This window comes from Pipistrellus kuhlii, unplaced genomic scaffold (genome assembly GCF_014108245.1).
Source record: "Pipistrellus kuhlii isolate mPipKuh1 unplaced genomic scaffold, mPipKuh1.p scaffold_m20_p_12, whole genome shotgun sequence".
Lineage (NCBI taxonomy): Eukaryota > Metazoa > Chordata > Mammalia > Chiroptera > Vespertilionidae > Pipistrellus > Pipistrellus kuhlii.
In genome coordinates, this window is record NW_023425427.1 from 31865769 (window position 1) to 31890944 (window position 25176).

General features: G+C 45.5%; 1 protein-coding gene and 1 pseudogene across 1 annotated transcript in view; both read right to left on the reverse strand.

The window, feature by feature from the left end:
• Positions 1-957: 957 nt before the first annotated feature.
• On the reverse strand, positions 958-1256 carry LOC118716720 (annotated as a pseudogene).
• Positions 1257-5427: 4171 nt separating this feature from the next.
• LOC123652171 (collagen alpha-2(I) chain-like) overlaps positions 5428-25176 on the reverse strand; it is a 122856-nt gene continuing 103107 nt past the window's right edge. The window contains exons 3-5 of the mRNA XM_045580295.1: positions 12139-12786; positions 11079-11891; positions 5428-6827 (exon numbers count right to left, since the gene is read on the reverse strand). Of these exons, the coding sequence (XP_045436251.1) occupies positions 11612-11891; positions 12139-12786 (928 nt within the window). The 3' untranslated portion in view covers positions 5428-6827; positions 11079-11611. The remainder of the gene's footprint in view (positions 6828-11078; positions 11892-12138; positions 12787-25176) is intronic.

Below are 25176 nucleotides of genomic sequence, written 5' to 3' on the forward strand. Positions count from 1 at the left end.
AACATCTCCACAATCTCTAAAAGATCTCTCATGCCCATTCGTGGAGACTAGGAGACTTGAGCTGAGGAGTTGGGAGGGATTCCCACATTCCTTCTGGCCGGGTCTGTTTTCAGTAATGATGACAAGAGTCTGGAGCTACAAAGGACCTTCCTGTAGAACCGGAGAATGAAGCAGTTACCTCAGAAAGAAGATCTAAGAGATGGAGAAGCACTGCGTCCTGACGTCACTAGTTGAGACTGATGGAGCCCAACCGGAAGCCAGTGCTTCTCCGGACATAAGTTACAGGAGCCAAATTCCCTTTTACCTTAAGCCATTCTGACTCGGGGTTTCCCATCTCTTGCATCAGGAATCAATTCAGACTCTAATGACTCTGATGACTAGCTGAAACCCTTATCAATTGAATACTCAGATAGAAGGGCCCTTCTCCAGGTCTGTAGTAATTATAGGATAGTTTTACACATGACCATAGAGCCATTTCACAAATGTGTGTCCAGACCTGCTAGGTAAACTGCTTTTCCAGGATACACAGCAGACTCTGAAGAAGTCCTCTGCTCTGTGTAACCCAGAATTTGATCCTGTCTTTCTCCCTCAAATCATCATCCCCATCGTCATCATCATTGAGACAATCCAGTAAGCTAGGACAAGCAAATAGGGAAACTGAGGCAGATAGTTAAATAGCAATTTGCAGCCATTTAGTAAATTCTATCTTCTCTAATCCTGGGACACTTAAGAGTAAATGGTTTTCCCTTCTTCCCTAAACACAGGGTAAATAGCTGAAATCACCCTCCTCAGGGTGACAGATAACAGAAATCCAATTAGTGCCATTGCCAACCGCACCCAAGGCCAGATGAGGTTAAGAGAATAAACCTCATTTTGGCACATCAGCATAAAGATGAGGAATATTCTATGTAGACACTCCCCTGTGACCTTCCCAAAATGCCCAGCCTTTAAAACTCCTCAAAGTAAGAAGGCTTCAAGGCTCACAGACGGAAAAGCTTGGTTTTGGAAAATTCTCAGAGGGGTCGCCGGTGGCAAGAGAGACATGAAATGTAAGGGACCTTTACAGTACGGGGCGCGTGGTCTCTGGGTTGTCAGCACCTGGAAACGTTTCTTGATGGGGACTCGGTGTCGAGAGTATTTGTCGTCTGGGGAGAACGGAGCAGGATGTGCCGAACAGTCTGTTGTCCCAGAGGATCAAACTTCTTCAGGGTGGAGATCCGGACCCCCTGTGCATTGAGGAGATACTGGAGAAACATGATTTCGCTAAAGCAGGAGGCTCCAACTCCATCTGCGCTTCTCTATTGAGGGCCTCAGGTGGTTGGCTTTGGCAGTTTTATTTTTTATTCTTTTCGTTTGTTTGTTTTTGCTTTTTGTTTTGTGGCAGTTTTATTTTTTAAGTTGGTGTGGAAAGGGTGTGCCTGCCTTGGGAATTCAGGAAAATGGAAGTCAGCATCTTCCCCAGCAAACCTAGGCCCCATTTCTCCAAGCTCACATTTCCCTGTTTCCTTCTTCCACGGCCCTGCACGATTTCATATCCATCTTGTAAAAAACAAAAACAAACAAACAAACAAAAAGAAGCCACAGTCCAGTGTGCCCACTCACTTTTTACAAATGAAGTACTAACTAGTTAATATACTCCGTCAATCCCTGCAAACATAGGGGCAGTGTGGGGCACAGTTCCTGAATGCCTTGTGTGCGTTTGGATGGAGGCTTTTCCTGCCATCAGTAGTATGCTCTCACACAGTCCTGTCCAGTGGCTGGAATGTGAAGCTGGAGAGGAGAGACAGAGCTGCAGGGGAGGGACAGGCTTCACATTAGGCGGACAGGTTAGAGCTGCACTGGCAATAGGTTTCTCCTTTGCTGCCCTTTCCTGCTGAAGAAGGAAGAAAAGAAAGAAGCTAAAACTGTCATTCACACTCAGATTATTTTATTCCAACTTGGAGAGAAAAATTCTGGACTTGAGTCCCGTTTCTGCCATTTGTGAGTTGATTGAACTCGATGTGTGATCTCATCTCAGTTACCTCAAATGTAAAGGGCAGTTATAATACTATCTTTTCTGCCTCCTTTATAGGAGACAGGGTTGTAGGGAAAATGCATGAGTCAATGCATGTGGAAAATGCTGCTCACTTGCTGGGTAAAGAATGGAGTGCCAATAGTGACTGCCACTGTCCTTTGGGGTCAGGATTCTCTGTTACAGGTTTCTGTTGACAACTATCATCTTGGTGTTAAAGCAACAAACTGTCAAATTACAGCGGGGAGGGTAGGGAGATAAGAGATCAACCAAAGGACATGTATGCTTGCATATAAGCATAACCAATGGACGCAAAACTCTGGGGAGGGAGGGCATATATAGGAGTAGGGGGAGCAATGGTAAGATATGTACACATATAATACCTTAATAAAAAAAAAATGAGGGGGAAAAAAAAGAATGACCTTGCTTCTAACACCATATTTTGCAAACCAAAGATTGTAATTTTAAAGAAAATCCAATACAAAAGGAATGTACTCTGGAAAATTGAAGGCAGAGAGGTTTTGTTGTTGTTTTTAAAAACATATTGTTATTGATTTCAGAGAAGAAAGGAGATGGAGAGGTAGAAACGTCAATGAGGAGAGAGAATCGCTGATTGGCTGCCTCCTGCATGCCCCACACTGGGGATTGAGCTCACAACCCCAGTTGTGACATGTGCTCTGACAAGGAATTGAACTGTGACCTCCTGGTTCATAGGTCGCCGCACAACCACTGAGCCACACCGTTTGGGCACGTTTTTGTTTTTTTAAATACTGGTCTAGGAGTTAGGAGACTTGATCTCTAGTCCCTCCTCCATCAGTGATCTTGGGTCAATATGATACCATTGTGGGCCTTTGTTCCCCTAATCTGTAAAATGAGGGTGCTGGACCCATTGTTTCTCAACAGGGTTGAAGTTGTGGAGTCACTTGGGAAGATTCCCAAAAGTAGAATTTTATTTTGTTTCTTGCTCTGTTTCCAAACCATAGAAAAAACACTTGATACGGGGTAGGTATTCATAAATAGATATTTTTTAGTGAATGAATAGGACATTTTGAAAATTCACGGGCCTGGATCCGTTTTATAAGCTTCATGGATATGGGGTAGAACCTGTATATGTTTTGCCAAGCACCCATGGCTGAGAGCCAATACCCTCAAGGAGCCCCAAGTTTCCTTCCACCTGGAGAGGCCAGAATTAGCAAATGAAATTACAAGACATTTGAATTTCAGATAAAAAAGGTCCATTTTAGTGTAAATCTGTTCCAACGTATACAGAGCTAATGAGGTAAGGCTACTGGTTAGTCTGATGGCACCTTGAAACTGGCCCAGATTTAGGGAATCAGACAGATAATCTTGGTTTGAGTCTCTGCCCTGATTGTGCGTGCTTCACCAATTGCTTAACTTCATTGAGCTTTGTAACTGCAGTATCTATCCTGTACGATTGCTGAACGTATTAGAGATAATATAGTCATGGCGGCTAGCACTTAACCTGATAAAGTTTAGCGGTTATTACTATGGTTGACATATTTAATCGGTTTAAGGAAAAAAAACTCAGTATCAATGAGACCTTTATTGAATACACTGTCAAATAGTAAGCTGGCCTTCTGAAATGACCAAGCATACAAATAATAGTCCTAGGTAGACCTGGGCAAGTTAGACTGAATGCTGACCTTTTATCAAACAATACCTCTATGTCTGGGGAAACTGAACATACTACCTAAAGGAATAAAGGAAGGAAGTTCTTTCATCTCTTATGAAATGTCATTTGCTGGCCTGCCCTTTTCTAATGTTGAAGGTAAATATTTGTTCAGGTTTTATAGGATCACTTTACAGAGCGACAAGCTATTTCTTGGAAATACTTCAATCCTGACCGAGCTCATTTCTCTTCTAGGATAAAAGCATCTTTTGTTTCTAGAGTATTTGTGGTTTCTAGAAATTTCTAACACATCTTCTCTGGTTAAAAAATAACATACATGGCAACAAATGTAGAATGTTCATTAAAAAGAAAATTACCTGGCTGGTGTGTCTCAGTGGCTGAGCATTGACCTATGAGTCAGGAGTTCAATTCCCAGTCAGGGCACATGCCCCAGATCCCCGGTTGGGGGCATGCAGGAGGCAGACAATTAATGATTCTAGTCATTGATGATTCTATCTCTCCCTATCCCTTCTGCTCTCTGAGATCAATAAAATGATATTTTAAAAAACATATGATGCACCTTACCAGAGTATATCCTACAAGATAAAAAAGAAAGACAGGTAACTCTTATTGTCTTTTTTTTTTAATACACATTTTATTGATTTTTTACAGAGAGGAAGGGAGAGGAATAGAAAGCTAACAAAATCAATGAGAGAGAACCATCAACCACCTGCCTCCTGCACACCTCCTACCGGGGATGTGCCCACAACCAATGTACATGCCCTTGAATGGAATTGAAACTGGGACCTTTCACTCCGTAGACCTACGTTCTATCCACTGAGCCAAACTGGTTTAGGCAACTCTTATTGTCTTAAATATGATAAAGGGCCTCATGAACCTAACCTCCAATTTTTAGTCTTTACTTATTTACTCTGTGGCTGCAAGGAAATCCTGAACCTCTTACCTAGAGTGATGGTTGTGTCCCTGTAAAGCATGGGTAGGTTAGGGATTTCTTTCACAAAACCATGACTAGAGGGAATCCAGATAGCTTAGTGATGTTGTATGTGTTTTCACGGATCAGAGTTCATATTCTGATTTCCTTACTGTGCCCTTGAGCAAGTCACTTACCCTCTCTGTACTTCAGGTCCCACCTCTGTGAAATGGGCAACTAGCAGCACCTCCTTTGGAGTTGTGAGAGTTGTAGGAGAGGGTTCGTGGAAAATGCTTGGCACTTAGAAAGTACTAAATAAATATGATTATTTAAAAAATATATATAATTAGGAAGATTAGGATTTTTGAAAAACATGTTTCAGTGTATACCTAAAATGTATATTTAATAACCAAAACATGCTTTTGAGCCCTGTTATTGTTATTAATAATTGCAATCCTCCAAGATGATCCCCGGTGACCCCTGTCTCTGAGTATTCACCCCTGTCCTTTGTTTAGTCTCCAGCTACATCGTCCCAGGGTGGGTCTATGTGAACATACAATATGGCAGAAGAGATGGTAGGTCAGTTTTGAGATTAGGTTAAAAAAAGATATTGTAGCTCTAACCGGTTTGGCTCAATGGATAGAGCGTCGGCCTGTGGACTGAAAGGTCCCAGGTTTGATTCCTGGTCAAGAGCATGTACCTTAGTTGCAGGCACAATCCCAGTAGGGGGTGTGCAGGAGGCAGCTGATTGATGATTTTCTCTGATTGATGTTTCTTACTCTCCCTCTTCCTTCCTCTCTGGAAAAAAAAAAAATCAATAAAGATATTTAAAAAAAAGATATTGCAGCTTTCTCTCTCTCCCTCTCTTCCTCTGTCTCTCTCTCTCTCTCTCTCTCTCTCTCTCTCTCTCTCTCTCTCTCTCTCTCTCTCTCATTGGGGGAAGCAGCTGCCTGTCATGAGCAGCCCTATGGAGAGGCCCTCTGTGGAGAGGAGACGTTCCCATGATAAGGAATAGTTAGAGCCTTACTGGAAGTGGACCCACAGCCATGGACAAGCCTTCCGATGACAGCAGCCCTCACTGACATTTTGACTGCAATTTCATGGGGGACCCTGAATCAGAGCCGTCCAGTTAAGCAGCTCCCAGAATCTGACCCTTAGGAACTGTGTGTGAGATGATAAATGTTTATGGTCTCAAGCTTCCAAGTCTTGGGGTGATTGGTTTATACAGCAATAACATAACTTATAAATACAATGATATATATGTTTTAATTAGCTTTTGAAGATAAAGAATGTATTAGACCATAACCTATTTCAATCACTTTCAACCTTTGAAGATCACTCCTTGTCCTTGGTAGTTCACAAGCATTTATTTTTTGACATAGTTGTTATCAGTGTTTACACTCTACCTGGTATTTGATCTTCCCCCTTAGAATTATGTCACAAGTACTAACAGATTCAACATTCTTAGCATTTTTACTGGCTATCTAGCATTCTTCCCTATGCCATCTCAAACATTCCCTATTGTAGAACATTTGTGTTACTTTCAGTTTGCAAAGTATAACAAAATAATAACTGGCACAATAAAAAATAGCTCCAATTAGCCAAGCAATGTACCGGGAGCTCTTAGATACATAAACGATGGACAATACAGAGAGGACCATGCTCCTAAGTACAAAGGTAGTAAATCCGTACAATATGTGCTTAGATAAGTGAACTTCCCATTAGGCTAACCTAAGGTGAATGCAAAGGAGCTGGGTGAATTGACTTGCTAAAATAATAGTAAAATCATAATGATAACAGCTTTCTAGAACTCTGTGTATTTCCTGTCATTCCTAGGAATGACAGTAGACAATTAAACCTTGGGAAAATCCTATAAGGAACTGCCTCGGCTGCAAGTGTCAAAGCTGAATTTCAAAGAGGGTTCTACCCCTTAACTAAAGCCATTGTCCCCAGACCCTGTGTCTGCCTTGTCCCCCTTCAACATTCTCCTCCCCGCCTTTGGCTGTGCTTTGTCAGGTTGTACAATTGTGCCCGGAAGAGAAAAGTGGACTAAGCCCTTCTTTGTTGAAATTCAACACTACGTTACACGCATCAGGTCTCCTTTGAGTACAGTATTCAGTCAATGGCTCTGTCTGTAACCAGAGCCTCCGAGTAGGGAGCCATCATTTCTCCTCCTTGGTCAGTCCTGGTGCTCAGTCTTTGACTTTGCCCACCTTCCTCACAAGGTTTTGAGGACCGCTAGGTAAGCAAGCCCTCTTTAACATGCAAACATAATTCATGGTTAAAGGGAGCGACACTTAACTTTATGAAGGGACATTAGGACAGGTAGTTTCCTGGGGTTATTTTGTCCTTGATCAAGCTGAACCCAGTGCTTTGGGCACAATAGGCCCTCAATAAATACTTGTCAAATAAATAAATGTTCTAAATGTAGTGATTCTGCAGGGACAGGCTGAGACACATAATCCCTCCACTCAGCATCCTTAGGAGAATGTCATATACCTTTTGAATCCTCTATAAATATTTTATAATAGTAACAATGAAATAATGAAGACTATAGTTATGAATAAAGACTATTCTTAGCTCAAATTTCCTGAACTAGGGTCCTGTCCTTCAGCAACATATAAAATGTACTCAGACAGGGCTTTAGCATAATGAACAGCAACTTACTTGTAAAATACTGAGAGCAAATGAATCGAGTCCTTTCCCTTTCCAATGGTTATTTCCAAGAACCACAAGTGTGAGGCTATCACGTTATAGATTGAAATAAAGTAGGTCCTCTTTTCTCTCTGGATTTAGATGAATTACCTTATGTGTTTTCTTTTTTTTTAGTTTAAAAATTTTTTTTATTATGGTATTATATGTGTACATACCTTACCAATCCCCACCCCCCTACCTTATGTGTTTTCTGATTTTAGGCAGGAACTAACTTTGACATTTCCTAAGCTTCATAATGCTTATAACTAAGTGGCAAACCAACCGGTGAAATCTGAGGTCTGAGCTCTGGAGATATAGGAAAGAGCAGAGCCTGCCACATGGGCCATTCCCTTCTGCTTCCCATTCTAGCTTTCTCCAACCAGGCAGGTCACAGCACTATTTTGGAAGAGGAAACCAAGAACCACTGGCAGGAGGCAAGTCTTCCAGGTTGTGAGTCACAGGCTAGCATTTTGTAGTTTTTAAAAAATATATATATTTTATTGATTTTTTTTTTTTTTTTTTTTTTTTTTTTTTTTTTTTTTTTTTTTTTTTTTTTTTTACAGAGAGGAAGGGAGAGGGATAGACTGTCAGAAACATCGATGAGAAACATCGATCAGCTGCCTTCTGCACACCTCCTACTGGGTACACCCTCCTGCCACCAAGGTACATGCCCTTGACCGGAATTGAACCCAGGACCCTTAGTCCGCAGGCCAACGCTCTATCCACTGAGCCAAATGGGTTTCAGTGCCTTTTGTAATATTAATATATGTTCCTTAAAAAGAAGACTCTTTAGTGGCAGTAAGACTTTGGCAAGAGTGAGGAAACACACAGCTTTCCTTAATAAAATCTAGAACCCCAAGGTCAACATCGGAAAAGGATCGCAGGTGGTGAATCCTGCTATGGCAACTGCACTGTCCTCCCTGCTCCCCAGTTTACTTTTTCTCTGAGTCTCACTTGTGACCCAGGTTTGCTTGGGCAGGAGTGTGTGTGCGCGCTCACACACACACACACACACTCATACTCTTGCTATCACAGTTTGTCTTTCATGAAGCCAGATAAAGCCCCTACCCTTACATCTCTAACATATTTGAGGATGACAAAACCTTTTTAAAAATGTCAGCGATAACTGTGGAATCCACTATAAAAAAAAAAAAAAAAAAAAAAAAAAAAGGAGAAATGAAGACAAGTATGAGGAAAGAAGTTCCTTCCAGGGCCTGCCCCCAAGGTCTGGTAGGACTTCGGTGACTTCTTGCCTGGGCGTCTTCCTCACGCTCTCCTGATTGATCTCGCTGCCATGGACCTTAGGGGCCTGGTGTACAGGACACTCAGGGGTCTAGATTCCTATCTGCAACATACCCAAGGCCCATTCCGGGCCCACTCATTCGGCAAGGTTTAATCCTCGCTGAGATTTGGCTAAGCTGGCACAGTGATGTTAGTCCCATTTCATAGGCAAGGAGCTGGCTGCTGCTATTTGCACACAATTCCTAGTGTACATCAGATACCTAATTGTGTTACATGAAGGTCCACCAGGCAAGAAAGTCTATCAAAGAACCAGGGCAGATGTTCTTTAACTGCAAATCTTGTATAATTCGTGGTTACGTGTGTTATTAATGTACCTGATTAGCTTAACTCAATCCAGAGGGAATGGACACTGGCCAGATTAGGTTTGATGGGAAGAGGAGAGGAGAAGGTTCTGAACATGGGTGAATGTTGCCATAAAGACAGTCCTCATTATGACTCCATGTGTAAAGAGCAGGGCCATTGGGGGTGATATCAAGTAAATAAATAACATGTGAAAAAAGGGCCTGTGGCTAGAGGGAAGGGGAGGCAAGGGTTGGGTGTAGATGTGCAAAGGGGGAGAAGAATGGGGACATCTGTAATAGTGTCAACAATAAAAATAAAGGTTTTTTTTCTTTTTAAAAAAAATATATTTTATTGATTTTTCACAGAGAGGAAGGGAAAGGGATAGCTAACCAGAAACATCGATGAGAGAGAAACATTGATCAGCTGCCTCCTACACACCCCCCACTGGTGATGTGCCCGCAACCAATGTATATGCCCTTGACTGGAATCGAACCTGGGACCTTTCAGTCCGCAGACTGATGCTCTATCCACTGAGCCAAACCGGTTTTGGCAAAAATAAAGTTTAAAAAAGGGAGGGGGCTCAAGGAAATCTTCTATAATCTTAATAGTGGCTATAGCTAGGAGATGGAGCCATAAGTGATTATTTTTTTAATCCTGTTTTATATTTTTCCAAAGTTGTTTTTTTTTTTTTCTTATAATGGGTATGTATTACTATTGTAGTCTGAAAAACTATTGTGTTAACTTATAAGTGTTAGTGATTATCAAATTAAAAAACAACAATGTGTTTCAAAGGACACTATAAAAAAGTGAAAAGACAATCCACAGAATGGGAGAAAAACTTACAAGCCATATATCAGATAAAGGACTAGTATCACTTATCAGCTATAAGTAAAGACCTTTTACAACTCAAAAATAAAAATTTAAAAATGGGTAAAGGATTGAATAGACATTTCTCCAAAGATATACAAATGGCCAGTAAGATTATGAAAAGACTAGAGGCCTGGTGCATGAAATTTGTGCATGGGTCCCAGATTGTGAGAGGGATGTCTGACTGCAGTCGGACATCCCCCAAGAGGTCCCAGATTGGAGAGGGTGCAGGCTGGGCTGAGGGACACCCCCTCCAGTGCACAAATTTCGTGCACCGGGCCTCTAGTTCACATATAAAAAGGAATGGAAGTACCAGTGCTACAGCATAAGCGAACCCTGCAAATATTACATTAAATTTAAGAAGCCAGACCCAAAGGATGTCTATTGTATGAAATGTGGAAACAGGCAAATCCATAGAGAGAGAAAGTAGTTTTATGGGACTGAAGGTGAGGTGGAGGGACAAGGAATGACTGTAATGGATTTTTAAAAAAATATATTTTATTGATTTTTTTTACAGAGAGGAAGAGAGAGGAATAGAGAGTTAGAAACATCGATGAGAGAGAATCATTGATCAGCTGCCTCTTGCACACTCCCCACTGGGGATGTGCCCGACACCAAGGTACATGGCCTTGACCAGAATCAAACCCGGGACCCTTCAGTCCACAACTGACGCTCTATCCACTGAGCCAAACCAGTTTCGGCTGGATTTCTTTATATTGGAATGCTGACAGTGTTCTGGAAGTATCATCGAGTTGTAAGAGATCCTTATATCTGATAAGTGGTGATGGTTGCATAACTTAGTGAATAATTAAAAATCGTGGAGTTATACCTTTTTTTTTTTTTTTAAGATAACCCATGGCTTTTTTTTTTTTTTTTTTTTTAATGTTTTGATTATTTACAGAGAGGAAGGGAGAGGGACAGAGAGCTAGAAACATCGATGAGAGAGGAACATCGACCAGCTGCCTCCTGCACAACCCCCACCAGGGATGTGCCCGCAGCAGCCAATGTACATGCCCTTGACCGGAATCGAACCTGGGACCTTTCAGTCTGCAGACTGACGCTCTATTCACTGAGCCAAACCGGTTTCGGCAAGTTTTACCTTTTAAGAGTAAATTTATGTGAATTGTATCTATCAATAGGAAAATGACTGAAAAATGAAGACTTTTCAAATATAAATCCACGAAAAACTCTGGATCTGCCATACTTTTCATTGATTGGAGTTGCCATCATTTGAAGGCCTCTGAAATAAATGCTTACTGACTGTAAGGAAGAAGAAATACAGGGTGCAGTCACTTTGTATATGCAGGAGCCCCCTAACCCTGACGCCCCCTTTCCCCCATTTTCCCTTCCCCACTCATCACCTTGTGAAGAAGTTTCTCTGTGTTTTTCATAGACATCTGGGGTGGGGCTGGGGGGAGGTATTTTAGAAAGGACCTACTGAATCCATACACCCTGTTCTACAGATGAAGAAACAGGCCCAGAGGTTTATTTACTGTTTCCTGGTGAGCCGGCACACCTAGGAAGACTAAAATAAGATATCCTGTCCCATGTCTTTGAGCTGCCCCTTGCCTGTCTCTTACCAGGCAATGGCCATCAATTTCAGGAATTTGCAGGTGTGTTCTGCCACGCACAAGTAGAGAAGCATCGATTTTTCCCCGCAGAGACCAGCATTTCAACTAGTGGTGTTTGATGACTCTTCACTCTAAACTCCTAGCAAAAAGTTGTGCCGTGTGTAAGGCCCAGCTGGGTGTGCGCTCCGCAGGAGAGTCCCCTTCTGTCTCCCCTTAAGAAAGTCGGTGATCAGAGAGCTGGCTTTAATGGTTTTTGTCTTAGTTGGTTTTTATGTCGGTCCTCCGTCCTGTTTATTCGAACCATCTTCAGTTTGAAAGAAGACTCAAATCCAGGCCTCTTCATCCCTACTCGTCTCTCCTGCTCCCAGAGATTGTCCGGAATCCACTGTCAGACCTCCTAGTTCAGTAATTGGTGCCCAAGGCAGGCATTGCGTTTTCCCTGGAGTCGCCCTAACACCTGCGCCCTTCCGGACAGGCACCCTCTGCTTCCCACCGAGGATTCCGTCCCGAAGTGGGGCGGGAGCGGACACTGGGAAGACACGAGGCCGGTTTGGGGAAAGGCGGGAGGCTGCCAAAGCCCCAGAGACAGTCCAGCTCAGGCACCTGCAGGAGCCGCGACCCCTGCACGCTCCCTAATCCCCCTCTCACCCCAGAAAACAGCCCCCCAGCGAATTCCTGGTAGAGTGAAAGGCGGCAGTAAAAAGGCACAGGATGGGGTGTTAACCTGCCACCCCTGCGGCGTCCAGGGATGCCTCCCCCACCCCCTCCGTCATAGATAATAGATAAAAGCAAGTTTCCAGGGGGCTGGGGACGGGCTATTTCCCTCCCTCGGGGGTAAAAGCAAACACACGTGGGCGGAGGAAAGCGCGGGGGGAATTCCTCGGCCTGGTTCCGGGGTGCAGAAGCTGGCGGGCCGGTCCCGGGGACCTCGGGCGAGGTGAGCAGAGGCGCCTGGTGGGTTCGGGGAGCTCGGGTCCGCGCGCAGGCGCACTGAGGCCGCCGCCGCCGGCCGGTCCCGGGGCACAAAGCGCTGGCAGAGCAGGGGGTCCCGCCTGGGGCTCCGGGGCTCCCTCCCGCCGGGCTCCGGACGCAGCCACAGGCGTTCCCCACCCGGCGGCGTCGGAGATTGACTTCCTCGCCATGGCCGCGTTTGCGGGGCCGGGTGGCCACCGCGCGCTTCGGGGTTTGATTCTGGCGCCGGGCAGCGGCCGGCCCCGCCCCTCCGCCCCGCCTCCCCGATCCCGGAGCCGCGGAGCCGGAGCGGCGCCCGGCGCGGCAGGCAGGACCGGAGGAGCGCCCGCCCGGAGGTGAGTGCCGTCCGGGACTCTCTGTGCCCTTTTCCCCGCGAGGTGGGCCCGGGCCGACGGGGCCCGGACTCCTGCGCCCGCCCGGCCCCCGCCCAACCCGGCCAAGTTGGCGCGCGCCGGGGGCGCACGGGGCCGTGGCGGGCGGAGGGCAGCCCCGCGGTCCCTCTGGCCGGTTCCCGGGGTCCCTCTGGCTGCCCCCCCCCCCCCCCAGGCGGCCCTGGCGCGGGCCTCGGACCGGGTGGCTGGGCGCTCGCTGCGCCGCCCGCGGGGCTGGTCCGGGTGCAGGGGAGCGCGGCGCGCCTGGCTCCGGGCGGCAGGGACAGACCGGCCGGAGCGGAGCGCACGGCCTTTTGATGGCCCCGGGGCGCTTTCATCCGCTCGGGATGGGGCGGGAGATCCCCTCCGAGATGTCTCCCCAGAAGTTCTCCGCTCCACGGGGGGGTTAGGGGGGGAAAGGGGAGGGACGGGCGGCCCCTTCATGTCTGTTCCGGAGCGGCAGGTGGCCTCGGAGGTGCCTCCGGCCGCGGTCGGTCGGAGCGGCCGGGAGGTGGGGGAGGGGTGTGGGAACTCGGCCTCCGGCCCGCAGAGCTTGGTCGGGACGGCGTGGGCTCCTGGTCGATCCGCAGCGTCAGGTCCAGGGAGGGAGGGAGGGTGCGCGTGGTCTGAAGCGGGGCTGGCCCCTGTATGCCCCCTCCAACACCCGCGTAGGCAGGCGCGCGGGGAATGCTGCGCTGGGGCAGCCACCTCCCCCCGCCCCGCTACTTCCCTCCTACCTGCTACCTCCCCTTCCCGCTACCTCCCCCCTCCCCGCTACCTCCCCCTCCCTGCTACCTCCCCCCTCCCCGCTACCTCCCCCCTTCCTGCTCATCCAACCCCCGCTCCACTACCTCCCTTCTCATCTCATCCTCCCCGCCGGCTCCGCGTGGAACTCCCGAGGCCCCTCTCGGCAGTGAGTCCGGCAGGTCAGCCAGAGCTCTGCTGCGCCGGGGTGACTGGGTGAACGCTTTGGCCGAGTTAATCATGAAAAACAACTTATGGCGTGGCCCCCGTGCTCCCTCTCTGCATATCGTCTCCTCGGAGGTTCATCTTGTATGAAGGAAATGTGTTAGAACGAGAGCACTAGACTACCCAGGGAGGCTCCTCATGCAGGTCTGTCATTGTGCAGTTTCTTGCCTCACTTTCACTCATTCTCCTCCCCACCCCCTCTCACCTCATCCCCTACCTCTGAGCTGGATTGAAATCGGAGCCGGTTTTCTCATTTTTAATTCACGAGTTTATTCCATTTGATTTTTAGGCAGTACATAGCACTTCACCTGTTAGCGTTCCTTTTATCTTTTTTTCTAAAGAAGTTGGGCACTCATCCACCTTCAATTTGTTTTTAAAAAATGAGATATAATAAAGATGACATATACTTACCCTTTTTAAAGTGTACAATGTAGGGGTTTTTTTTAGTATGTTCACGAAGTTATGCAGTCACCGTGACTACCTAATTCCAGACATTTTCCAAAAAGAAACCTTGTACCCATTCACAGTGATCCATCAGCAGTCACTCGCCATTTCTCCTCCCCAGCCGAGTCCTCCCTCATTTTAAGGTGAAGTCTTCCCAAGGTAGAAATTGAGCAAACTGTGAAGTTACCTTCAGCCCTTGTCCACTTCATAGATTTGGGGGAAGGTGCTGCTGCTGAGGCAGTGCAAGAAAAATTAGGTATGGGCTGTCCTATGTCAAGATTAACTTGTCCAAGGAGCTTGGCAAGCGTGGCTCAGAGGTTGAGCGAGGACCTATGAACCAGGAGGCCATGGTTCCATTCCCCCTCGGGCCACATGCCCAGGTTGCTCACGTGCTTTGTCTCCAGTGTGGGCACGTGCAGGAGGCATCTGGTCAATGATTCCCTCATCATTGATGTTTCTATCTCTCCCTTCCTCTCTTTGAAATCAATATACATATATTTGAGAAAATGTGTAAGGATGGAGGAGAATCCCCTAGGGGAGGACGAATGCTTCCTTTAAGGACACACAAACTAGCCCTGGACAGTGCGGCTTAGTTGTCCCATTAATTGGGTTCAATTCCAGGTCAGGACACATACCCCGGTTTGCTGGTTCCTTCCCCAGTCTAGGTGGGTATTGGAGGCACCAATTGATATTTCTCACATTGATGTTTCTTTCTCCTCCCCCCCCCCCTCTAAAATCAATGAAAAAAAAAAGAAAGAAATATATATAAGAATACACAAATTAGGAATGTGATTTATCCTCACAGGCACAGGGTTGCTTTGGGACACTTTCTGCTCTCTTGTTTGCCAAGTCCACAGATCACTCTAGTTGAGGTTCTGCCTCAGCCAAAGTGAGTGGGGGTGGGGGGAAGGGGGGAGATGATAGAGGGGAAAAGGGGACTGCTAATTTAAAAATAGTTTTGTTTTAAATCATCCAAAATGGCCCCCAAGAAAGAAATCACAGACAAAAGGCCAGTAGAAGAGCTTCATTTCGTGAGTATCAGCATCTACTCACAGATAATCACATGAACTAAACTGCTCATGCATTAATCCCCTAGTCCAGGGAGGAGGTGGAGGGTGGAAAGGGTCTAGTTGAAGGAAATTCAAGGAATGGGGGAGGGGACAGGAGTCCGCTGAAAGCAGAGTGTTGTGGGCGCCCAGGCCTGTGAAAATGGAGTGGCTGTGGGATGAGCAGATGCAGAGGCAGCCAAGGGGATCTCAGGAAAAAGTTAGCATGTATTGTACTCAGGCGTTTGCTGGATTATTTGTGCATACTCTTAAAAAATCATTTTGAAGCAAGGTGAATTACACAACAGTCACCACACTTCTCTTCCGCTCTCCAGTCAAATAAAGAAGCCAACTGGTTTCAAATGTTACAGGAAATTTTATGCCTCATGTGTGGGTGGCTTGGCTTAAGCCATCTCTCTCTCTCTCTCTTTTTTTTTTTTTCAAGTGTAATTTACAAAATTGTACTATAGCATCAATGTGACAAATACTTACAAAATGAACGTAAACTTATAACTAGCACCGAGATCCAGGAACAGAACATTGTGCTCTGCCTTATTGCAGAAAGCCCCTCGTGCTCCTTTCCAATCACTATCCCCAAGGGATAATCTAACCAACCATAGGTTAGTTTTGCCTAATAATCCATAAGAAATGGCTATATATCATTTCTTTTTTTCAAGATTGCATATGGCTATTTATAATAATAAAAGCATAATATGCTAATTAAACCGGACAGCCAATCGACCTTCTGGACATCATTCTGGACAGAGCCGCAAAGGCAGGGGTCGAGGCAGAAGCGGTTAGGGGCGATCAGGCAGGCAGGCGTGCAGTTAGGGGCGATCAGGCAGGCAGGCAGAGGGATTAGGGGTGATCAGGCAGGCATGCAGGCCAGCAGTTGGGAGCCAGTGGTCCCGGATTGTGAGAGGAGCCTGCAGGATCGGGTCTAAACTGGCAGTCGGACATCCCTTGAGGGGTCCTGGATTGCGAGAGGGTTCAGGCTGGGCTGAGGGACGCCCCCCACCCCCTGTGCACAAATTTTGTGCACTGAGCCTTTAGTAGTTCAATAATTATCATTGCTGGCCAATACTCCATTGTGTAATTCTACCCTGATTTATTTATCCATTCTAGGGTTGATGGGCATTGAGTCATTTCCAAATTTTGTCATTAGTGAATCCTGTGACTGAACATTTTACAATAATACATGTCTTGATATACATGTACACATTTGTATTTGTATTGGGAATGTCCTCAGGAGTAGAATTGCTGAGTTCTAGTGTTCAGTTTAGCATATATTGCTAAACAAATTGCAATATAGTTTATACTTCAACCAGCATTATGAGTTTTGTTCTACTCTCCCCCCCCCCTTTTTTTTTTTAAGATTTTTAAATTGATTTTTAGAGAGAGAGAGATGTGAAAGAGAAACATCACTAGATCAGCTGCCTCCTGCATGCCCCCTACCAGGGATTGAACTTGCAACCCAGGCATGTACTTGATTGGCAATCGACCCAGCAATCTTTCAGTGCATAGGAGACACCTAACCCACTGAGCCACACAGGCCAGAGCTGTCGCATCCTTTTTTTAAATTGCAAAAGCAGTAGACTTAAGGAGATTTTGGCAAATGGACAAAAGGTGACCCATATTAATCGGTCTCAGCAGACTGATTATTTCTGTTGTGTTCAATTCCAGTGCTTTTCTATGTCTGTTCATACTTTTATGGAGTCATAATTCTGATATTCAATTTTGTATATTGTTTGTATGTTAACACTATATCTTAATGTTGCTCCAGTTTTTATGACTTTTAATTCCTATACAGGTCCACAATGTCATGGTTATGTTTTCATTTAATAATTTACCCAACATTGGAAATGTGTGTTAAATTTTGTAGTATTACTGGTATATAGGATGGGGCAAAAGTAGTTTTACCGCTGTATGTGAAGCAGCTTATTCTTGTATTATTATTTATTAATTACTGTATTTTCTTTTTTTTTTAAATCTTCATCTGAGGATATGTTGTATTGATTTGAGAGAGAGAGGAGGTGAGGGGAAGGAGAGGGAGGGAGAGGAAGGGAGGGAAAGAGAGAGGAATAGAGAGATAGAAACATTGGCAAGAGACAAATATGGATCAGCTGCCTCCTGCATGCCCCATACTGGTAACTGAGCTGGCAACTCGGGCGTGTGCACAGCCCGGGCTTGTGACTGCTGAACGAGCTTGGGGATCTTTGTGGAAATGTAGCTCTGGACCCAGACTTTTGGTTCCTAGGTCAATGTTCAACCACTGAGCCACACCAGCCGGTGACCCGGATATCTTCTTGATAAATAGTGTAAATGTGTCTTTGTTGTAATTTCATGTACTAATCACATAGTATTTTTCTTTATAGGATGCTTTTTGCAAAGGTACGAAGCTAGGAGCTTTAGGGGATATAAGAACCATACCATAAGTATGATCAGAAATTCTGTATAAGAATTAACAATACCACTTAGGCAGAATTCTTATAGGTGACATAGGAGTGTTTAGTTTTCTTAACAGATACGGGACGCTTATATGAGATCTGAGTCAAAACTTGCCTGGTTTCTTTCGGGGCTGGTTAAGAAGGGCTTCCATAAACAGTAAGACTTGAGCTGAGTTTTAAAGAGGTCTTTAGAAAGTAGGGTGGGAGCAGTCGGGGAGAGGTCAAGGGGGAGGAGACATATGTAATACTTTAAACCGTAAAGAATTTAAATTTAAAAGAAAAAGAAAGTGGCTAGGGAGCAGGTATCTTTAAAGAAAAGAGACCACTGAGCCATCTCAAGGGGAGAGATTAACGGTTCATAGACTCTGGACCCTGGGGTTGCTGCTGTCTCCTGGCCGTTCTTTGTCTGGAAGATAAACTAATATAAAGGTAGAAGGAATGTTTAGAGCAAAGAATCTTCCAGAGTTCATAGCAAGTGGGAGAGATAGATACAGAACTGTAGTAGGAGTCAGACGGATTAATGGTTCATTCTGGAAATGTAAGGGGTGGAGAAATGAATGCTGGGTGGAGAGATTTGGGTGATACTTGGGGACCTTGGGCCTTGAAAGCTGTGCAGGTGGAGAGGAGTGAGCACTGCCGCTCAGGTAGGCTGGGAAGAAACCAGGCGGTCCGGCAGTGCCTGACGTGTAGCAAGTGTGGTCAGTCACATGCTTGGAGACCAGGTGAGTGCACTTTGAGACTGCACCGTCGTTCTCCAGTGGCTTGTGACTGCTGCGCGAGCCTGGTGATCTTTGTGGAGAAATACACCAGCTCTGGACCCAGCCTGACGGGTTGGAATCCAGGTTCTGCCATTTGACGTGTGATCTTGGTACAGTTACTGAACCTGCCTGTGCCTTAATGTCCCACGTCTGAAATGGGCAAAAGAAAATCACCCTCCTCTCAGGGGGTTGTTGGGAGGGTTAAAGGAGTTAAAACACACAGAGTATTTAGAAGATTGCCTGATACACAGTATGTGCTAAGCATGCTCGCTATTGTTCCTTTAATTTTAAAAAATCTACCCCCCAGCTTTAGTGAGGTATAATTGATAAAATTGTAAGATATTTAAAGTGTACATTATGATGATTTGATAGATGTACAGACTTAGTTAACACATCATCAATATATGTATTTTGTGTGTGTTAGAAGCCCTTAAATTCTACTGTCTTAGCAAGTTTCAGTTATATAATACCTTGTTATTAAATTTCCGAAATCATGTTTGCACATTGTGAGAATGCAAAAATAAATAAATAAATAAATAAAGAAGGGTTTAGAATGAAAACAAAATCCCATCACTCCTCTGATCCTAATTCAGAGTGTAGTCTCTTTTCAGTTGTCTTAACTGTCGACTATGTTTTTAGGTCTTTGTGGTTAGCATTGAACAAATGACCTTGACATTTAGTGGCTTAACCGATTGTTTCATGCTAGTATGGATTCAGGCAGGGCTTGGCCGGGTGCCTTTGCTCTGCATGATGTCTGAGGTTCCTGTGGCACTTCGCTGGTGAAGGGGCCGGCCTGGGTCTCAGAAGGCTCTGTACCCCTTGGCAGGGGATGGCTAGAAGGCTGGGCTCAATGTTGACTATTGACATACCTATATGATAACTTAAGCATGGTGGCCCTAGATGTCAGATTACTTACATGGCCACCAGATTCCTCCTTGTGTAGTCATGTCCCACATAATGCAGAGGTGGGAGTGTCTGGCCCATGGGCTGCATGAGGCCTGCGGAATCATTTGGCCTGTCCCTGCCAAGGCATTAGGGGTGAGTTAATTAAATGTTTCACCAAATAAAGCAGGTTAATTTTTAAGTTGATAATTTTGTATGGCCCAGGAATGATGTTATAAATATCCAAATGGCCCTTGGCAGAAAAACGGCTCCCTACCCCTGACATAATTAATGATAGGGGTACAGTCTGTTGGGTGGTTTTGTTGTGCGAACATCAAAGAGTGCACTTCACAAACCTAGATGGTATAGCCTTCTGTACACCTAGACTGTTGTTCCTGGGCTACAAACACTTGAACAGCATGTTACTGTACAAAACACAAGATTAAGTCAGGCACATGAGAAAGTGATACAATCAGGAGATAAAGTATGAGGCTGCTGGCTGCATAACACAGCATAGTTTTACAGCAAACTTTCCTTAAAAAAAAAAAAATATTTTTTTATATATATATTTATATATATATTTTATATATATATTTATATGTGTGTGTGTGTGTGTATATATATATATATATATATATATATATTTTTTTTTTTTTTTTTTAATTGATTTCAGAGAGAAATGGAGAGGGAGAAAGAGATAGAAACATCAGGCTAGCTGAAACCAGTTTGGCTCAGTGGATAGAGCATCAGCCTACGGACTGAAAGGTCCCGGGTTCGATTCCGGTCAAGGGCATGTACCTTGGTTGCGAGCACATCCCCAGTAGGAGGTGTGCAAGAGGCAGCAGATCGATGATTCTCATCGATGTTTCTAAGGCTCTATCCCTCTCTCTTCCTCTCTGTGAAAAATCAATAAAATATATTTAAGAAAGAAAGAAAGAAAGAAAGAAAGAAAGAAAGAAAGAAAGAAAGAAATAAACAAACATCAGGCTGCCTCCTGCACGCCCCCTACAGGGGATCAAGCCTGCAACCCAGGCATGTGCCCTTGACCAGAATGGAACCTGGGACCCTCGAGTTCGCAGGCAGACTCTCTATTCACTGAGCCAGACCGGCTAAGGCACAAGCTTTCTTTTAAAAATCCCTACCTGAGGATATGTTTTTTATGGATTTTAGAGAGAAAGAGGAAAGGAAAGAAAGAGAGAGAGAAACATTGATTGGCTGTCTCCTGTATGTGCCCCATCCAGGGACTGAACCTGCAACCTGGTATGTGCCCTGACCGGGAACGGAATCTGAAACTTTTTCTGTGCTTGGGATGACACCCAGCCAACTGAGCTACCTGGCGGGGGCACAGCAAACCTTTTTTAATAAGTAGGACAAGTACACTAAAATTGTAATGAAAAATAGAGCATATTAATATATAAACCAGGAACATCGCCATTTATTATCATTATCAGTGTTACATACTATACAGTTATATGTGCTATTTTTTCATATGATGGGCAGCACAATAGGTCTGTTTACACCAGCATCACCACAAACACATGAATAATGCATTGCGCTGTAACTTTATGATGGTTATGCTATCACTAGGTGATAAGAAACTTTCAGCCGAAACCGATTTGGCTCAGTGGATAGAGCATTGGCCTGCGGATTGAAGGATCCCAGGTTCGATTCCGGGCAAGGGCACGTACCTTGGTTGCGGGCACATCCCCAGTAGGGGGTGTGCAAGAGGTAGCTGATCAATGATTCTCTCTCATCGATGTTTCTGACTCTCTGTCCCTCTCTCTTCCTCTCGGTAAAAAAAATCAATAAAATATATTTTTTTTAAAAAGAAAGAAAGAAACTTTCAGTTCCAGTATAACCTTAGGGGACCTCCATGGAGTATGTGATGGGTGCTGACTGAAACATCGTTATGCAGGGAATGACTGTTCATCAGGGTTCGGTAGAGAAATGGAACCATAGGATGTGTATATGTTTATAGAAGCCGACTTATTATAAGGAATTGGTTCACGTGATGATGGAGGCTGACAAGTCCAAAACCTGCCATGTGGGCTCCCGAAGGGGAGACTCAGGAGGGCCAGTGGTGCAGCTGAAGACCAAAGGCCGTCTGTCTGCTGGAGAATCCCTCATCAGGCTTCATCTGATTAGACGAGGCCCACCCAGATTACGGAGGGCAATCTGCTTTACCCAAAGTTCACCTGTTAAAATGTTGATCTCACTCCAAACACCCTTCTTGTTGACACCTACAGGGAACTCAAGCTGTGGGCACTTCGCCTAAGCCGGTGGGAAGCTTCCTGGCCTTTTAGGACCGAGCCTCACAAGTTACATGACTTCCCTTTTACCAAGCTCTGTGGGGTGGCGCAGTCACCAAGCCTGCTCAGACTCCAGGGGAAGGGACATAGACCCTCCCCTTGATGAGAAGAATGTCAAAGAATTTGCAGCCTTCCTGTTAAATTGGCCCAGTCTGTACTACTTGATTTTGCAAATTTGACGGTAGCTATCAATTTCCTGATGAGGGGGTTATATTACCTCTCCCCTCTCTTCCTCTGCCCTCTGCCTTCCAGTACAGAATTTATTAGAAGATACCCTCTTATTTTTATCTTATTACAGATTTCCCTCTTTTTTTAGTTACCTTTATAATTTTCAGTAAAGCATTTTATACTTGACCAGGCCATGGAGAGGTGGAAAACTCAGGTTTGTTGGCTTGTGTGTGTGTGTGTGTGTGTGTGTGTTATCTTGTGTTTGGGAGAGGCACTGAAGGAGAAAACAGAACTGTCCTGAGTAGGGGAAGCCTGACAATGAGGCTCTTATTAAATAAAACCCTCCAGCCACTAGACATGTGAGTTGCCTGTGAGTTTGAACTCTGCGTGAGCATAGCAGGTGACTTAATCCACGCTTTTTTCATTACAGAGGCAATCAGTTAATTGGAAACTGTTATGTATTTCAAAGTGTCAGGAAGCCTGTAGCTCTGTTGGGTTTTTTGTTTGTTTTGTTTTAGATCCATTTAGTTAATGGGATTGAGCGATGGGGCTTAGTTTAACTCTCAGGAGACATTCTAATCCCACTTTTTATAATTATCTGGTCCCCTGAGAAGCACACGAGAACCTCTGTTCTTATTGGTTTACCTGTTTTATTGTTTTATTTTTTTAGAGACAAATGGTTTATTTGGTAACAACGGGTGAAAAAGGAAGTCTTCCTTCTTTTTCCCTTTTTCTCTGCCTGGTGGCTGCAAGCGCCAAATGACCAGCCACATATAAGAACTCCTTGCCAGTCCTTGAACTTTTGCAGAAATGCAAAGATGCCAGAGTCACGTGACTTGCAGTTACTGTTTTCTAACCAGCTGTTTTGCTTTCCAGTGTATCAGCAGTTGCTACATTTTCCTCCCTGCCTTCCGGTTTCACGGCAGGAAGCAGTGCTTCCTTGATTTTACTGGTATTGGGGTCCGTGAGAAACTCGGTGGATGCCTGCGCCCGAGCCGGCTGTGGGAGGCAGCCCTTGGCATCTGTGAACATGGCCTCCTCATCGCCAGTGGCCTGGCCCAGGCCTGTTCTTCAGAAAGCTGCCGCTGCCCCGCGGGTCAGTCAGCTCCCGTAGGCGTTGCATAGTTTCTTCTTTGTGACAAACAGCTCCAAGGGCTCAGTCGGCCCCTCCTCAGAGCCGTGCCATTTTTTTTTTTTTTTTTTTTTTTTTTTTTTTGCCAAAGGGCCCATTATCTGGGGGTGATCACAGATGCATGTAGGATGGATGGATGTCACCTCCAAGCTTATCTGGGAGCCTGGCTGGAGTCCCAGGTAGAGGGCATTCCAAAGCTTTTGCCACACAGATATCATCGAGACTTTTGCTAGTTTCTTCAGTTTCAAAGAGGTTCTGGCAGCTTCACCCCCAGGGCTTTCTCAGTCCTCTGTCATGCCGATTCTCCTGTCCGGATGAGTGGGGAGGAGTGAGTCTCCTAGGCTTGGCCTTCCAGGCCATCTGGATGGCAGGTGACCCTGTAGCTGGGTGTGACGTGCTTCATCATCCCTGAAATCTGTGAGCCGGAGGTCTGTGTGGGTTCTTGGCTGTGTGCAGGAAAGATTTCACAGTAGGAGTCCAGGCGACTTTCCGAGGATGTTTATTAAAGCTGGGGACCAAAAGCAAGGAAGGGCCTAGGATAGAAGAAGCAACTAGTGAGGGACTGACTCGAGGGGAGATGAGGCTGGGCTGCTTTGTCTCAGTAAGAAGTCAGAGAAAAGGGGGTCTTGGGGACAGGGGTTTAGCCTGGGAAAAAGCTGCTATTGCCCATTGCTCCCTGGTTGCCAGCCTTGTAGGGTCCCCTAGAGTTTAGGGGGATGGAAGGGGACAACAGGGAAAGGCATAGATGTGATCCTGGGAGGGAGAGCATGCTGGGAACTGGGACCTTGGTGGGGTTTTTGTTGTTGTTGTTTTAAAGGTTTTTAAAATTGATTTTTAGAGAGAGGAAGCGGGAGAGAGGAACATCCTGGTGAGAACATAGATCAGCTGCCTCCTGCACGCCCTCTGCTGGGATTGAACCAGCGACCTAGGAAGGTGTCCTGACTGGAAGCGGAACTGGCGGCCTCTAGGTTCATGGGACAATGCCCAACCGACTGGCCACACTGGCTAGGACTGACCCTTCTGTTTTTGAGGGTTTTTAAAGGCTGGAGGTTTAGGGAAGGTCTTGGGGAGGATCTGAATGGAATACTCATCAGATTTATGGAATACTCATCACTTTATGCTAATGTGTCAAAAAGCAATCTATTCCTTTAACTTCATCTGACCTTGCGTGTGGTTGGCAAGTGGCACCAATTGGATTTCTGTTAACTGTCACCCTGGGTAGTGTGATTTAAGCTATTTACCCTCCGATTGGGGAGAAGTCCACATCATTTACTCTTAAGTGTCCTTGGGTTAGGGATAATAGGACTTTTGTGATTTACTATTGTAGATGGCTATAAGATGCTTGGCTATTTAACTGTCTCAGTTTCCCTATGCCGTTTTCCTGGCTTACTAGCCTATCTTACTTTGACCTCGGGGGGGAAAATATGAAAAAACAGAGCAAGTAGTAGAAAGCAAGCTTGAATTCATTCATTCTCATTCTCTCTCACTCATTCTTCTCAACAGAGCTGCTTGTTCCTATTTAAAAAAAAAAAACTAATTAAAAGAAGCCCTTTTTAGGGCCTCGGATTGTTCATATCATGTGATGCTACAGACATGAGCAGAGTTAAGGACTAAACAGAAGGCCACCGGGGTGGAAAACCCCAGGTGCCTAGCAAAGAACAATCGCAGTGTGGGACCTCTCCCGCAGGGTGGCCTTGCCTCCCCTAGCAAGTCCATGGTCACGTGATTTGGACATCCTCTCCCCCCCCCCCCCCTCCCTCATTCCCCCACACCACCTTTCCTCCCTAGAGATAACATTTAGGCCTCAGTTGTATTTCAGCTCCTGGCCCAGCAAAGCAGCAAAAACAGACAGGCTAGACCACAGCTGACCTCAAGAGCAGCTTCATTGGATAAGAACCCTGGTGCTGACCAATCAAGGGAGATCCCTACTCTGAAAGGACTTACCTGGAAAGCTGATGAATATTCAGTTGAGATTGTGTCCTGGAACCTCCCTTAAAATTCCCCCCCTCCCCCTCCCCTCTAAAACCCTTAGGATGGAGGACCCAGTGCGCTCTTCCTGGGAGCAGAGAGCGTGCCTGCAGCTTTCCCTTTCTCTTTCCCTTTCCCTTACCCTTTCCCTTTCCCTTTCTCTTTCCTTTTCCCTCCTCTCCCCTCCCCCCCTTTCCCCTTTCCCCACAAATTACCATTGCCTTCCTCACTCCCAAGCTCCTAGGGTCCTTCCTTTGCCTCCATAACTCATCTCCTCAGTCCACGTCTACAAATTATTTCTTCTACCTCTGTAATTGTATGAATAAATGTTCTCTTGTAGTTGGAGTCTTGGTTCTGAATTTTTTCCTAGCCAGGCCCAGTCAGACCCCCACCAGTCTTACACCCAGTGCTGTTTTCCCCTC